Source organism: Bombina bombina, chromosome 7 (genome assembly GCF_027579735.1).
Source record: "Bombina bombina isolate aBomBom1 chromosome 7, aBomBom1.pri, whole genome shotgun sequence".
NCBI lineage: Eukaryota > Metazoa > Chordata > Amphibia > Anura > Bombinatoridae > Bombina > Bombina bombina.
The window spans coordinates 511,076,258-511,093,910 of NC_069505.1; the positions used below are offsets into that span (position 1 = coordinate 511,076,258).

The following is a 17,653-nucleotide window of genomic DNA, read 5'->3' on the forward strand; positions in this document are numbered from 1 at the left end:
GGAATCGGGCTTCAAAATGCTGAGAAGCGCATATCAACGTAGAAATCTTAGCACAAACTTTCTTCACCACCTCCATAGGAGGCAAAGTTTATATAACTGAATTGTGGGTGTGGTGAGGGGTGTATTTATAGGCATTTTAAGGTTTGGGAAACTTTGCCCCTCCTGGTAGGATTGTATATCCCATACGTCACTAGCTCATGGACTCATGCCAATTACATGAAAGAAAAGTAGATTGCAATGATGTTTTTCTTTGCATATTTAAACATTTTATATTGTATATTTTATGTCAATTAAAAGGGACAGTCTAGAACCAATACATAATTTTGATTACTTATTGTTACATACCAGAGAAGAAGCATTCTGCAAATGGTCCCACATCTATAATATTGTTAGATATACATGAAACTTTTAAATATTCATCAGTTAGGAGCCAAAAATGTCCACCAAGCTCCGCCCACTTACTGCGTGTATATTTTGGTATGTTAAGTTTCTCCAATCACGATCGAATCGTGAATACATTTTCTTACTAGCACATGCTGATTTGTGAATGCGAAACTTTAAATAGCTAACTGAAAAACATTAAACGTGCACGGCTAAACTGTCATACAAGAAAACAGCTAACTGGACAAAAAGAAAGCTGTGGGCGGAGCTTGGTGGACATTTTTGGCTACTAATAAACAATGATTATTTAAAAGTTTTATGTACGTCTTACAAGCTTATAGATGTGGAACCCGATGCAAGATGCTTGTCTGGTATGTAACAATAAGTAATAAAGAATAAGTATTAGGTCTAGACTGTCCCTTTAAAGGGATACTAAACCCAAATTTTTTCTTCTGTGATTAAGATAGAGCAGCAATTTTAAGCAACTTATTAAGTTACTCTTGTTATCAATTTTTTCTTCAATCTCTTGCTATCTTTATTTGAAAAAGCATGAATCTATGCTAAGGAGCCGGCCCATTTTTGGATCAGCACCCTGGATAGTGCTTGCTGATTGGTGGCTACATTTTGCCACCAATCGGCAAGGGCAACCCAGGTAATGAACCAAAACTGGGACAGCTCCTAAGCTTACATTATTGATTTTCAAATAAAGATAGCAAGAGAACGAAGAACATTAATAGGAAAAAATGAGACAGTTTCTTAAAATTACATGTTCTATCTGAATCATGAAAGACAAAAATTGGGTTTATTACCCCTTTAAGTACAATATCCAAACTAAATTCACTTCTAACGCAGCTTATAGGGTGCAATATTTATAACAGATGAAATTCCCAAACCATAAACTCACATGTCACAGAAGAAACTTACATGGACTGAGCCAAGCTGGCCCCGTCTAAAGAAAGTCCTCTAATACCAGCGTTAACACTTCTTGGTTTTGGAGTAGGACGTAGGAGAATAGTGTTGACTTTCTTGCACCACAATGCCAGGCCGCTGATCTCACTGGAGAAGACACCAGAGACAATCATATTAACATAAAAAATAAATCAGGATCCATCTAGACCAGTGATGGCGAACCTTGGCACTACAGATGTTTCAGAACTACATTCCCCATGATGCTGGACTGCAGAGTGCCTAAGCATCATGGGTAATGTAGTTCTGAAACATCTGGAGTGCCAAGGTTCGCCGTCATTGATCTAGACTGTATGTATATACCAGGCTTTCTTGAATACCATTACTGTATCTGACCCTACAATTTCTGATTGGAGGCTAATCCATTATTACCTCACTGTTGTACTTTCAACTTAAAGGGACAAGAAACACAATTTTTTTCTATTATGATTTAGGTAGAACATACAATTTTAAACAACTTTGCAGTTTAATTCTATTATCTAATTTCCTTCATTCTCTTGGTATCATTTGTTGAAGAAGCAGCAATGCACTACTGGTTTCTAACTGAACACATGGGTGAGCCAATGACAATCAGTATATATATGCAGCCACCAATCAGCAGCTAGCTGCTCCTGAGCTTTCCTAAATAAACTTTTCAGCAAAGGATAACAAGAGAAGGAAGCAAATTAAATAATAGAAGTAAATTGGAAAGTTGTTTAAAATTGTATGTTCTGTCTAAATCATGAATGTCTTATTATGACTTTAGTGTCCCTTTAATTTCAGTGTCTCTTCAGTTTTTATTTTAATTTAATTTTTTTATCAATGAGCTTGACATCTCTACAACACCAACAGGAGCGAACCTGAGTGCAGAGTACATAGCGCTAACCTTGCAGTTAAACTAAAAGATATAGAATGTACACAGCACCTTACTCTTAAACAATTCCTTTATTAGGACAAGATGAAATACATGTGACATTTCGGGCCTTTCAGCCCTTAATCATGCATGAAATATTGCATGTATTTCATATTGTGCTAATAAAGGAATTGTTTAAGAGTAATGTGCTGTGGACAGTCTATATCTTTTGGATTTTTGTGAGGTTCTAGCAGATAACGTCAGTTTGTACTGGCACACCTGCTGTATTATTGCTGGGAAGCTTTTCCATTACTTGCAGTTAAAACTAAGAGACATCAATATTTTTGATGCACAGTGTGTTGCAATAGTTTGCTAGGGCTGTTTAGTATTATTATACTACTGTTTGCAATGTCCCTTTAAGAAACACACAAACGTACATTCCTAAACTTTTTAATAGCCTTAGCATACTATAGTATCTTCTTAAATCACAATTGTCTTCAAAAAGGAGATACAGACAACATAGTATCATTTTTTTTATTTTTAAGGGCCATTATAACTGGAAAATGACATTTACAGTACTAATCTGTTTATAGCATAATATTTTAAGACTATCAACCCTGTAGCTCTGTGTGTTTAACCCCTGCAATTATAGGGTTAAACACACAGTAGAAATCCAATCCGAGCACATCGGCAGTAAATGTGAATCTCAGCAGTGTGGAGGGTGCATATTTTCAAAACAGTTTACATAACATACAGGGCTAGATAACGAGTGCGCACTCTTGTGCACAAGCGCTACTGTGTTTTTCCAGCTTTTTGCGTGCAACGGAACTAGTGTGTGTATTAGTTGAAATCAAGATTTACGCTTGTCTGTTTAGTGCTTGTGTAAAGGGTAGGGGAAGGAAAAAAAAGTCGGAATAAACAACACAAATACACTTAAAAAGTACAGATCAACACTATCTGATAAAAATGATTTAATAAAAAAAAAATATTAACATTATAAGGCTCAAAGATATATGGCATAAGGTGTTTTAACAAAAAAGGCAGCAAAGGGCTTTTACACACACACACATTATATATATACATGCTAAGCCCTGGGTGCTAATAGCACTCTCAGGAAGCTGTGCTGTCTCCAGAGTCACAGGCAGTTAACCCCAGACAAGTCTGGGTGCAAGACCCATAGGGGAAATTACAAAATAAATTAATACAACACACAGAGAAAGGCCAGCACTCCTGGATTAAAAGCAAACCTGGAAGAGTTAGTTACCGCATCTGGCCAAATAAGACAAGACCAGGTACCACGTCAAGGTCTTTTCCAAATCCTGGGTCCCTAAAACAGCCAAGTTTAAGTCTGTGAACCCTGACTTGTTCCCAGTTTGTTTTATTGGGAGCTGGCATTTGTGTGGGTGTATTAGGGACCCAGATTTTGGAAGAGACCTTGACGTGGTACCTGGGCTTGTCCCATTTGGCCAGATGCGGTAACTAACTCTTCCAGGTTTACTTTTAATCTTAGCGTAGAGCTTGTGAGAGCTGGACTTTCTCTGTGTGTTATATATATATATATATATATATATGCACACACACACACATATACTGTATATATATATATATATATATATGCACACACAATCACATTCCAATGGTCTTCACATAAGGGAATATATTCTAAGTATTTTTAAATTATTATTATAGGTTATTTGTAGAGTGCCAACAGATTCCGCAGCGCTATAAACATAGGCGGAATACAAGGAAACATTTATAGGGATCAGACAAGTAGAGGGCCCTGCCAAGACTCGCACTGTTGTAGTCAGCTCTAAAGAAGGTGATCTACAAACAGCTGGGCTCTTAGGCTTATATGGTAAGGGGGCTCAAGGGGATAGCAATGGGGGAGAGGAAACGGTATAAAGAAAGGTTAGTGTAGGTTGTATGCATCCCTGAACAGTAGAGTCTTTAGGGAGCTCTTAAAGTTTTCAAAACTAGGGGAGAGTCTTGTGGAGCGAGGCAGAGAATTCCACAAGATGGGAGCCAGTCTGGAGAAGTCCTGTAAGCGGGAGTGTGAGGAGGTAACAAGAGAGGAGGAGAGGAGGAGGTCATGAGCAGAGCGAAGGTGACGGGAGGGAGAGTATCTGGAGACAAGGTCTGAGATATAGGGGGGAGCAGTGCAGTTGAAGGCTTTGTATGTCAGAGTGAGAATTTTGTGTTTAATCCTGGAGGCAAGAGAAAGCCAGTGAAGGGATTAGCAGAGAGGTGCAGCAGATGAAGAGCGACGTGCAAGGAAGATGAGCCTGGCAGAGGCATTTATTATGGATTGTAAAAGAGCTAGGTGGCAGCTGGGGAGACCAGAGAGGACAGAGTTGCAGTAATCGAGGTGGAAAGGATGAGAGAGTGGATTAAAATCTTAGTTGTGTCTTCTGTAAGGAAATGTCTAATTTTAGAGATGTTTTTAAGGTGGAAGCGGCAGGATTTAGCCAAGGACTGAATGTGAGGAGTGAAAGAAAGATCTGAGTTTAGTGTGAACCCAAGACATTGGGCATGCGGGGTAGGAGTAATGATGGAGTTGTCGACAGTTATAGAGAGATTGGGGTGGAGATTTTGGAAGAAGGTGGGAAAATAAGGAGCTCAGTTTTGGAGAGATTTAACTTGAGGTAGTGAGAGGACATCCAGGAAGAGATGTGAGAAAGATAGTTAGTGACACGGGTTAGCAATGAAGGCGATAGGTCTGGTGCAGAGAAGTAGATTTGGATGTCGTCAGCATACAAATGTTATTGGAACCTGTGGGACTTTATTAGGGAACCTAATGATGACGTGTAGATTGAGAAGAGAAGGGGACCGAGGACAGAGCCTTGCGGTACCCCAATAGAAAGTGGTGACAGGGCAGAGGAGGCCCCAGAGAAGGCTACACTAAAGGTACGGTTTGACAGGTAGGAAGAGAACCATGAGAGGGCTGTGTCACAGATGCCAAAGAATTGGAGTGTTTGGAGCAAAAGAGGATGGTCAACAGTATCAAAGGCTGCGGACAGATCAAGGAGGATAAGCAGAGAGAAGTGGCCTTTTGATTTTGCTGTAAGTAGGTCATGGTAACTTTAGTTGAAATAAATCTTTATTGTGGGCAACAATCATTGAAAGACAGTACAACCAGTGATTAATCAGATATGACATCTATAATGCACAAAATTACAATTTATAGAAGCTTACATTCCTTTAGATGCCCCCCGTCCTGTACCACACCGGTACTTGTGGGATAGGAGTGACTGACAATATCTAGCATATCTCTGTATATACGCTTTGCCCTTTTTATACATTCTTATAAAGTAATAATAATAGATTCCCCATAACATAAAAAAAAAGAAACAAGGGGTACAAAAGAGAAAGAAAAACCTAAAACATAAAACAGAAAAAAAAACAACAACTACAAACTAACTTCATAACTGTGGTACTAGTGGTGAGCATCTTTTTGCTCTGATCATTTTTTGTCTAGGCTCTGATAGTTCCTGTAAAGAGATAACATCTAAGAGTTGAGTCTAGTCTACCGAAGAAGGTGTGGTCCCAAACACCCGCCTTATTTTTAATTAAGAGTTCCCTTGTTTGTCGTTCGTATAATATGGTTTATTGTAGCATGATACATATAGTCTTATTCTTTCTCATTCATTATCCAGTAAAACCATATTTTGGTGAACTGTTCCCTATCACCTTGTATAGAGGCCGATATTTCTGACATAGTATATAAATGCTCTATCTTGCCCATTATCTCCTGCCACTCGGGGGCCCCTACTTTCCAGTGTCTGGCTATACAGACTCTGGTTGCTGTACATAGAGTCTTAATAAATGTATTTATGACCTTATTATATTGTGTAAATCTATAGTTCAGGAGTGCATGCGCTGGAGTCAAAGTGATATGCTCTTGGAGTAACCTATTTATAAGTTCCTGGAGTTTTTCCCAAATAATTCTAATTTGAGGGCATGTCCACCACATGTGGAGGTATGTACCCCTTTCCTGACAACCTCTATAGCAGTGATTTGACCCATTTTGAGAGAAGTGGCATGTTTTCTCAGGTGTGAGATACCATCTAAAAGCTGTCTTTATACAATTTTCTCGCAGGTCGGCGTTAATCAAACCCCTACTAGTATCAAACATCACCTGCTCCCATTGTTCCCTTGATAGATTCAGTCCAGTATCATGCCCCCATTTGGTCAGTAGCGTCGAGATGCTCGGCTCTGCGGCTGTCTGTAAGGCTATATATAGTTTTGATATCAGCTGTCTCTGTCTGTCTGGAGCAGTGCAAATCCGCTCCAAGGGGGTCATTGTCTGAGCTGTCCAAGGGTAGCAGTAGCCCTGCACCGCCGAGGAGAGCTGTAGGTATAGGAACCAATGCAATTTCAATGGCTGTATTTTGTCTTGCAGTTGAGAATACGTCTGTATATGTCTGCCCTCCAAAAAATCTGCCACCCTGTAGAGTCCCTTATTGAGCCACTTCCCTACCTGTACACGAATCTCAGGTGGAAGTAAAGCTCCTACCGGCTTAATGCCTGTGCTTGCCGGCATCAGTTTCAGGGTGCCTGTGAGAGATCTCCAAATCTTGATGGTGTTAATCATGGCCAGTGATCTAAAGCTTTGTTCCTCCAGTGAATGCCCCACTTCCCATAGAGCATCTGCAGGGCAGTCATACCCCCCCAAACCCGCCTCTATCTGGGTCCAAAGGATCTTAGGGTTATTCTGGTTTAGTAAAGAGGTCTGGGCTAGTCTGGCCGCATAGTAATAATCTAACAAATTCGGCATGCCCACCCCCCCTAATTGTCTGTGTCTGGATAACGTACGGGAGGCTATTCTCGCTTTTCTATCCTGCCTCAGGAAGTTGTTAAGGGACGATTGCAATTGAAGCAATTCTGGTTTAGGTATCATCATGGGTAAAGTTCTAAAAAGATACAGAATCCTGGGCAGGATATTCATTTTAATAGCAGAGAGTCTCCCATACCAGGAAAAGTTATAGGTTTTCCATTTCTTGAGGTCTTTGTCTATGGTCTTATAGAGAGGGGCGTAATTTAAGTTATGTAAGGAGTGATATGATTCCGCAATTTTAATACCTAGATATGTAATCGATTTTTTGGCCCATGCGAACTCAAAGTTGGCTTCTATTAATTTTTTTGTATGTGCTGGGAGAGATAAAGGTAGCGCCTCACTTTTCTCTAAATTGATCTTATAACCTGACACCAGTGAGAAGTCATGGAGCGTCTGGTAAAGGTTAGGGAGAGATATCAAGGGTCTAGTTATGGTTAATAGAACGTCATCTGCAAAAAGCGATATTTTGTATTCTAAATCCCCCACCCTTACCCCAGAAATGTCAGGATTTTGTCTTATGGTTGCCGCTAGTGGCTCTATGCATAGGGCAAAGAGCAATGGGGACAGGGGACACCCCTGCCTCGTGCCACTAAGGATCTGGATGGGTCTGGATTGAAAACCTGCCGCTCTAATGACTGCCGTTGGGGTAGAGTAGATTCCCCTTATCGCCTTCATAAATGCCCCACTAAATCCCATCTCCGTCAAGATCGTGGTCATGTAGGTCCAGTCTATCCTGTCGAACGCCTTCTCCGCGTCCAATGAGAGGAGCAGAGAAGGCGTCCCTGTGGCCTTTAAGTAGTCTACAAGTGTAATGGTCCTCCTAACATTATCAGGAGCCTCCCTTTCTGAAATAAACCCCACCTGGTCTGGGTGGACCAAATGTGGTGCTATTTTCCTGAGCCTATTTGCTAGTATTTTCGTGAGAATTTTAACATCCTGATTTATCAGGGATATTGGTCTATAACTTTGACAGTTCTCTGGGTTTTTACCTGGCTTAGGAATTACTACTATCTTGGCCCTTAGGAGATCTGTCGGTATTTCTCTACCTCCCATGACATCGTTGCAAAATTTCTGTAGGTGTTTGACTAGATCTGACTTGAAAATTTTGTAGTATTCTGCCGGGTAGCCGTCAGGCCCCGGCGCCTTGCCTAGTTTCAGGTCCTTAATTGCCAGGAGGATTTCCCCTATCGAGATGTCAGCGTTCAGGTCATCATTATCTTGTGTGGAGAGTCTAGGAAGGTTGGCCCTGTCTAGTAGTCGTCTTAGGGTCTCCTTAGTCTGTGTCGTGTGTTTTACCTTTTTCCCATCATAGAGGGAGGAATAATAGTCAGCAAAAGTGTCGGCTATCTCCTGTGGATGGGATGTGCGGTCCCCATCCGGTTTTTGCAGTACCGGAATGGCGAAGTTTCTAACCCTTTCTCTCAATTTGTGGGCTAAGTATCTATCCGGTTTGTTAGAGTAGAGGTAGTAGTGGGCCTTTAATGTCTGTATTGCCCTGACTGAGTGGGAATCTAGTATTTTGGTCAAGTCTTTTCTCTTAGCTTGAAGGGTCTTAAATACAGTAGGGGAGAGTGTTTGCTGGTGTCTTTTCTCCAGTCCCTCAATCTCTGTCTGGAGTCTCTGTTTAATCTCTAGTGTTTTCTTAATGGCTCTCGTCTTTGCTTTGATAAGTAGTCCCCTAATGAATGGTTTGTGGGCTGCCCAGGTATTAATGGGGTTAGACGTAGAGCCCACATTCTCCGACCAATATTCACCTAATGCCTTAGACATAGCCGTATGAGTATGTTGGTGTTTAACTGTTATCGGGTCAAAGGCCCACGACCTCTGTCTGTTTAGGTTTAAGATACCTGTCAGTTCAATCTGTACCAGTGAGTGGTCAGACCACACACAGGAGTGTATGGATGAAGTGACTATGTTTGGCAATAAGGTTTGGCTAAGAAAAATGTAGTCTAATCTCGAGTATGTTTTGTGGGCATGGGAGTAGAATGTATAGTCCGTTGTCTTACCGTATTTAGCTTCCCATGAGTCTAGGATATTATGTGTGGCTAGGGAATCCCTAATGGATTTCGCTATATTATTGTGCCTCTGTTGTTTATTAGTCACTTTGAGTCCTGGTCCTGTTTTGTGTGGGGTCAGGGATATATTAAAATCTCCAGCTAGAATAATCCTGGTCTGTGACCATTGGGTTAGTAGATGCGATATGTGTCTGAAAAAAGAGTCTTGCTTCTCATTAGGGGCATAGACATTACAGATAGTAACCGGAGTATTCTGTATAGTCCCTCTAACAATAAGATATCTGCCTTCCGGGTCTATTATAGTTTCCTCAGTGAGGAATTGAAGTGAATGATGAATTAAAATAGATACCCCCCTCTTTTTTGTGTCAGTAGTCGAATGATAGTGTATGGGAAATTGTTTGGACCAGTACTAAGGAATCACCTTTTCGATAAAATGGGTTTCTTGTAGCATTATGACCTCGGCTTTCATTCTAGTATATTGGGTAAGGGCAGTTCTACGTTTAACTTCCGAGTTCAGACCTCTCACATTGTGTGAGATTATTCTAAGCTTTTGGGTCATTACATAAAACTTACCCTCCCTGAGTCTATAGCGGGACCACCTTCCTTCCTATCTATATATCTTGTACCACATAAACAAAAACAAAACAGAAACATTTTAAAACCATACTTAGCATGATAAAGTAACATTTTAACTGCTGTAATACAAAAGTATTGAGTGTCTGGGCCTAGCGCCCATGCACCCCATTCAAGCATAGTGCAATAACAACTTACCAAATAGGCATAACAAACGTGCAATAAATATCAAACAAATAACCTATAATTCTTTGTGTGTAAATAATAGATAGGTAGCCTGAGATATTTAAGGTACCATCTACTCTTGTATAGCTGGCCTACTGATTTGGGCAACTTTTTTCTTTTTTTTTTTTTTTTTATCTTCCATAACAAAATACCAGATCATGTTTTCTCCCCCTCCCTCTAAACCAGTATGTCCATAATGTCTTTGGGGGTTAGAGTTCTTGATTCAGGGCTTTCTCTGGCCCTTTGGCCACTGCAGCCGGCCTCAGCTGCCTATGTATCTAATACCAAGTCTCTCATTATACAGAGGGAGGAAGATAGCTGGCTCTGGCCTAAGGCTCACAGTTCAACAAGAGTCCCACCTGTGGAAAGAAGGGTCAGTACAGTACTTATCTGTGTAGGATCTCGTCCTGGTATCTGAAGAGTTTCTGTCCCTCTTCAAGTTTTTTGCTTCTTCTTAGTGACCTGTGACCAATTTCGAGTTCTGGAGTGGGCGCTTGATGTATTCAGTTTCCCTTCCTCCCCTCGATGTGAGTCTGGGGATAGTCGGGGGGAGTCCAGGCCAAGATGTTGGCATATTTCAGGTATATCCTTTGGGTCCCTTATTGTAAAGGTCACCCTGTTCTGACTGATGTTAAGGGCGAAAGGGAATCCCCAACGGTAGGGGATCTGGTTTTTCCTTAATAGCTGTGTAAGTGGTCGCAAAGCACCCCTCTTCTGAAGTGTCTTCAGACATAGGTCCTGGAAAAACTGGACCACCGAGCCCTGGAACTTGAAGGTCGGGTTCTGTCTTGAGGCTGCCAATATTGCCTCTTTTTCTCTGAAGCGGAACATTCGGACAATTACATCCCTTGGAGGGGCATCCCCCTTGGGTTTTGCTCTCAGAGCCCTATGGGCCCTTTCCATCTGGAATAAATGATCTTCAGATTGCCCTGTTATGGCCTGGAAGAGCTGAGTCAGATATCTTTCCAGATCACCAGGTGACACAGATTCGGGGATCCCTTTCAGTCGGATGTTGCATCTGCGACTCCGGTTTTCCAGATCTTCCATCCGCTCTTGGATTGTATCTAGCTCTAATTGTTGTGAGGCCACTTGTTGGGATAGTGTAGAAACCTCGTCGAGTGTAGAAGTTTCGTTGTCTTCTAGTGTTGCTACCCTGTTGCCTAAGTCTTGGACCTCTTGTTTAATGTCAGCTAGACTGCTGGTGACAGACTGTTGCATAGTGTCCATCTTTTCCAGGAGCTTCTCAAAACTGGACGATATGTATTGCTTGGATACCAAGTGTTTGATGTCTGCTTTAGTGACAGGTGTCAAGTCATCCATAATGGAGGTGCTATTGGTGTCCGAATCTGCTTCCTCCTCCGGGTCTTTAATTGAAGTCTCTATTTGCTTGTCACCCTTAGCTGGTTTAAAGAAAAGATTTGCAGAGGTCATTTTGCTTCCTGCAGCAGATTTGGGTGGTTTTCTTTGAGACATGTTAGAGGTAGATAGAGATGTTGTCTTAGCTAGGCTGGGGTTATTCCTTAGGCTGTAGCAGGATAGGTCTACAATCAGTATTGGCGGTAATCTAGGGCAGGCTAGGAGGGAGCCTATCTCCTTCCTAGAAAGGATTAAAGTCTCAATTTATTTTCTGACTTCCAGCCCTGTGTAGAATGGCATCTGAGGGGTGATCGGTAGTGTGGCTAAGGGAGTAAAGATGTCTGTGCTCCCCTATGTTGTAGCATTTAATTGCCAGCTTCCATTTGTCCTGCAGCCCTAGATTTATGCATCCCTGTAGGGACTGTAGCTCATGAACTCACTATCCACCTTCCCCATATAAGGGATAGTCCTGCCCCGGCCAGGTGAGTGTTATCAGCGTAATATGCTTTGGGCTTCTGCTGTGGGTCTTATACAGTATATGGTTGCTACATGTCCCCCTATTTAGCCGGGTCTACCTGACTGTGCATGTCCTTTAACCCTCGGGGTTACCTGTGGTGACCGGGAGTTCAGGGCCTTTTCTCTATTGTGATCTCTCACTTATTATGGCTCCCGTTGTCTTCTCCTCCATACCCCGCCTTTCAGTGTGAACTCACCCGGTCCGGAGTACAGTCCACAGCGCAAGTGCTGTCCTGGTAGGTTGCGGCAGAGGTCCGGTATGTCATTCTAGGAGTCAGGCCTTCCTCGTGGCTGTTAAAGATGGCGGCTGGTCTCCTACCCGGCTCAGCTCCGGGAGCGTGTAACAGCTAAAGCTGCCGTTTGTGTTTGTAGTCCGCAGCCGGATCTAGTGTGGGGAACCCAGCGTTCACTCCCCTCACTTATCTGCCTTTTTAGTGGGTAATGGTGATCTATTTAGGTCATTTAATCACACTCTGTGCACGGAGCTGTTTGCCTATGCGTCCTACATGGCGCTCCCTCAGGCTCCCGTCAGGTCATGGTAACTTTAAAGGGACACTAAACCCAAATTTTTTCTTTCATGATTATCAATGTTTTCTTCGTTCTCTTGCTATCTTTATTTAAAAAGCAGGAATGTGATACATAGGAGTCGGCCCATTTTTGGTTGAGAACCTGGGTTATGCTTGCTTATTGGTGGGTAAATGTAAGCCTCTAATAGCAAGCGCTATCCATGGTGCTGAACATAAAATGGGCTGACTGCTAAGATTTACATTCCTGCTTTTAAAAAGAAAATTTATGCTTACCTGATAAATGTATTTCTTTTTTGACACAATGAGTCGACGGATCATCTTAATTACTAATAGGATATTCACCTCCTGGTCAGCAGGAGGAGGCAAAGAGCATCACAGCAGAGCTGTTAAATAGCTCCTCCCTTCCCTCCCACTCCAGTAATTCGACCCAAGTTAGGAAGAGAAAGGAAAAGCCAAGGTGCAGAGGTGTCTGAAGTTTACAATAACCCACAACCTGTCTAAAAAAGAACAGGGCGGGCCGTGGACTCATCGTGTCAAAAAATAAATAAATTTATTTTTTAAGACACTATGAGTCCAATGATCATCTTAATTACTAATGGGATTCAATACCCAAGCTAGAGTGCACAGATGATACGGGAGGGACAAGACAGGGAACCTAAACAGAAGGCACCACTGCTTGAAGAACCTTTCTCCCAAAAAACAGCCTCACCCGAAGCAAAATTGTCAAATTTGTAAAACTTTGAAAGAGAGTGTGAAGAGAAGACCAAGTAGCAGCCTTGCAAATCTGTCCCACAGAAGCTTCATTTTTGAATGCCCATAAAGAAGCAACAGCCCTCATGGAAGGAGCTGTAACTCTCTCGGGAGGCTGCGTCCATGAGTCTCATATGCAAAACGTATGATACTCTTCAGCCAAAAAGACATAGAAGTAGCCGTAGCTTTCTGTCCCTTGCGTATTCCAGAGAAAACCACAAGCAAAGAGGAAGACTGACGAAAGTCCTAGTCGCCTGCAGGTAAAACTTTAAAGCACAGATCACGTCCAAATTGTGCAGAAGTCCTTCCTTCTTAGAAGAAGGATTAGGACACAAGGAAGGCACAACTATTTCCTGACTAATGTTCCAATCAGAAACAACCGTAGGAAGAAATCCTAATTTGGTACGTAAAACTACCTTATCTGAATGGAAAATAAGATAAGGAGACTCATTGTGATAATTTTGTCTCACCAAACTTTAGAGAAAAAATAAAATAAATGGAATGTAGCTCTATTCTTGTAAACAGCTAGTAAATATAACTTAATATACTAGCATGCACAAGGTGAGCATTTACTTTTAGTAATTGAAATGAAAGTATGGATTATACCTCTATGAATGAAAATAGTAAATCTTATGTAAGAAACTTATTAAGCTTCTAATATATAAGCAATGATTCGTTAATATTATGAACAAAGAAAAAATGAGAAAAAATCCTTTATATTCAGGATAAGAAATGAGTTGATAAAGTTCAATTCTTGATAAAGTAATGTTCAAGTAACTTTCCTTAAGTTTCACGCACTCACACAAACACTCTAAAATATATATACAATGTTCCAACACACACGCAATATTGACCAGCAAGGAGGAGGTTAATTCAGTGTAATACAGCTCAGGTAAGTAATGACACTTAGCGTTATATTTGGAAACCTTAAACTTTGTATACAATACGATACCAATACCAGCGTGGTAATAAGACCAGATTTCCCCAGAAGCGATGATGAAGCGTGGAGAGCGGAATAAACAGCAGAGTAAATACTAAACCGGAGAAAATTAGAGAGCGGCGTTCCGGTAGCAGCTTGTGTGAGTGCGGCTTCAGCTGCGTGAGATTGAGTTCCGGTAGCGTAGGAATATGATTAGAAGACTCAGTCCAAAAGGAATCAGGAAAGAAGTGTAGCAAACTTTGATATACAAACAGCCTTCAAAAAATAAAAATACTTAAGACCTGAAAGGGAAAAATAAACTGCTTGGAATAAGCAGTAGCACAGGATGAGAGAATCCACTTTAATTTTCAGGCACTGAGTAATGGAAAAGCACTTCCTTAAATAGGAGGAAGTGCTGATAGTCAGAAAGTCTTAAAGGGATATCACATCCCCCCCTTCTCAGGGAATCACCCCCGGGGATTCCAGACCAGGTTTAAGGGGGTAACGATGATGGAATGACTTCACCAGACGAGGGGCATGAACTTCTGAATGAAGATGCCAGGAATCATCCTCTGGACCATAACCCTTCCATCTGATGAGATATTCTAATCTTTGTCGTCGAATCCTAGAATCCAGTATTGATTCAACTTCAAATTCCTCTGGAAGATCCACTGAGATAGGAGGTGGAAGATCAACTGTCGTGCGTGTCATTGAATCAAAAGGTTTCAATAATGAAATATGGAAGGTGGGATGAAACTTGTAGTCCTTGGGTAACGTGAGCTTGACCACATTGGGATTTATTATCTGCTCCACAGGGTAAGGTCCCAGAAATTGGTTAGCCAATTTCTTGCTAGGGACCTGAAGTTTGAGGTTTTTAGTAGAGAGTAATACTAGGTCACCTATTTTATATTCAGGTCCAATTGAATGTTTCCGATCATAGTATTTCTTTTGATATTCCTTAGCTTCGGCTAGATGTTTTTTCAATACTCTCAATCAATCTTGAAGCTTGGAAGAAAAATCTAAAGCTGAAGGGGAATTCACTGTTTTGTGGGACAAGGTTATAGTATTAGGATGGTACCCATAAGTTGCGAAGAAGGGGGATGTTTTGGTTGAGGAACAGAATGAATTATTATGAGTAAATTCAGCCATAGGAAGGTAAATTAGCCAGTCATCTTGTAAATGTGAAATATAACAACGTAAAAAGTGTTCAATAGTCTGGTTGAGTCTTTCTGTCAACCCATTTGTCTGAGGATGAAAAGCAGTAGTGTAGCGATGATCAATTTTCAGTAATTTACACAAAGATCTCCAGAAGGAAGAGGTGAATTGGGTACCCCTATCAGTAATAATATTAGAGGGTAAACCGTGTAGTCTTACAACCTGATCAAGAAATACTTTGGCTGTAGTCATGGCAGTTGGTAATCCCTTAAGTGGAATAAAATGAGCCAGTCTTGTTAAATGGTCGACTACTACCATGATAGTGTTATATTGTTGTGATGCAGGTAACTCCACTATAAAATCCATGGCAATAGTACTCCATGGTTTATCTGGAATGGGCAGAGGTCTAAGTAACCCTATGGGTTTTTTATGTTCAATTTTATTTCTAGCACAATTCTCACACTTAGAGACGTAATCATAAATGTATTTATTCATCCCTGGCCACCAAAACTTACGACGGGTAAGTTCAATGGTTTTCTGTATCCCTGGGTGACCAGATATGGTGTCATCATGGGTATGTGTGAGAATGGAAGATCTTATTTTATCAGGTATGTATAACTTTTCTTCATGATAAAATAGACCTGTAGTAGGATCTTTGGAACAATTTTGTAATGGTATTGAATCATGTTTTAGAGCACTGTAAATCTCTTCTTCTAAGGGTGTTAAAGTACCTATTATCTTTTCTGGAGGAATAGTGAAGTTAGGTTGTTCATGTGGAAGTAACTCATAAATACGTGAAAGTGCATCTGCCTTTGTGTTTTGACTCCCAGGTTTATAAGTTATTAGAAAGTTAAAGCGATCTAGAAAGAGTGACCACCTTGCTTGTCTAGCTGTTAAAGTCTTATTCTTTTTTAAGTATTCTAAATTTTTATGATCAGTATAAATAAGGAATGGAATTACTGATCCTTCTAGTAGGTGTCTCCATTGTTCTAGAGAACACTTAATAGCAAGGAGTTCTTTGTCTCCAACACTATAGTTAGCTTCAGCACAAGTCAACGTTCTTGAATAGAACGCAATGGGATGAACTTCACCTGTCTCCTTATTTTGTTGGGAAAGAACAGCCCCTATGCCTGTATTAGATGCATCAACTTCCAACAGGAACTGTTGATCAAATTTAGGCAGTGTTAGTATTGGAGCTGTTGTGAACATTTCCTTAAGACTATCAAAAGTCTTCTGGGCTTGTTCAGACCACTTAAAGCGCTGTTTTATACTAGTTAATTGTGTTAATGGTTTTATCACTGAGGAGAAGTTTTTTATAAATTTACGGTAATAATTTGCGAAACCAATAAATCGCTGTAATGCTTTTACTGTAGTGGGTTTAGGCCAGTCTTTAATTGCGGCTACTTTTTCAGGATCCATTTCTATTTTGTTTGGGGTAATTATATAACCCAAAAATTTTATTTTAGAGACATGAAAAACACATTTTTCTAGCTTTGCATATAACTTATGCTCCTTGAGACGTGTAAGAACCCACCTAACATGTTTTTCATGTTCTATGGGAGATTTCGAATAAATCAGAATATCATCTAGATATATGATGACACAGATATCCATTAGATCATGAAAAATCTCGTTGATAAAATGTTGGAAGGTTGCGGGAGCATTGCTTAAACCAAAGGGCATTACGTTATACTGGAAAAGACCATAGCGGGTTCTGAACGCGGTTTTCCATTCGTGCCCTTCCTTTATGCGAATAAGATTATAAGCGCCCTTTAGATCTAATTTCGAGTAGATTGTGGCCTCATTTAATCTTTCGAGTAACTCTGGTATGAGAGGTAAAGGATACCTATTTTTAATTGTTATTTCATTCAATGCCCTGTAGTCAATAATAGGTCTTATTGTCCCATCTTTGTTGCGTACTAAAAACAATCCTGCAGCAGCAGGGGATGTTGAGTGTGAGATGAACCCTTTTCGCAAGTTTTCATCTAAATATGATCTTAGATATACCAATTCTTCTTGCGAAAGAGGGTAAATCTTACCATGTGGTATTTGAGATCCCGGTATTAAATCAATGGGACAGTCAAATTCCCTATGTGGTGGGAGGTTTTCTGCCTCCTTGAGGTCAAATACCTCTGCCAGGTCCTGATAAATTTGTGGTAGCTCATGTTCTATAGTAGAGATTACCTGATAGGGAAAACAAGTCTTTGTACAATAATCAGAGTCAAATTTTACTTGTGGTGATGACCAGTCAATATGAGGATTATGTATTTGTAACCAGTTAAAACCTAAAATAATAATATGCATGTAGATAGGTATGAGGTCAAAAGTAATATATTCGGAATGTCCTTGGTCAGTTGTTACGAGTAAAGGGATTGTCTGATGAGTAATGGGGCCCTGTTGTATAATAGAACCATCAATAAGTTTAACTGAAACAGGATGTGTCTTGACAACAGTTGGAATTTTATTGAGCTTAACATATGCTATATCTATATAGTTTCCTGACACCCCAGAATCAATCAAAGCGTTAGAGCGCACGTTTTTCTGATCCCACTGTAAAGAAAAGGTGAGAGTGAGATGGGGGTTTTGAGAAATGTGAAAAATATT

General features: G+C 40.7%; 1 protein-coding gene across 1 annotated transcript in view; it reads right to left on the reverse strand.

Annotated features, from left to right (window-relative positions):
- The window catches only part of MVB12A (multivesicular body subunit 12A), a 105,797-nt gene that overhangs the window by 46,087 nt on the left and 42,057 nt on the right, over positions 1-17,653 (reverse strand). The window contains exon 6 of the mRNA XM_053721738.1: positions 1,306-1,437. Within this exon, the coding sequence (XP_053577713.1) occupies positions 1,306-1,437 (132 nt within the window). The remainder of the gene's footprint in view (positions 1-1,305; positions 1,438-17,653) is intronic.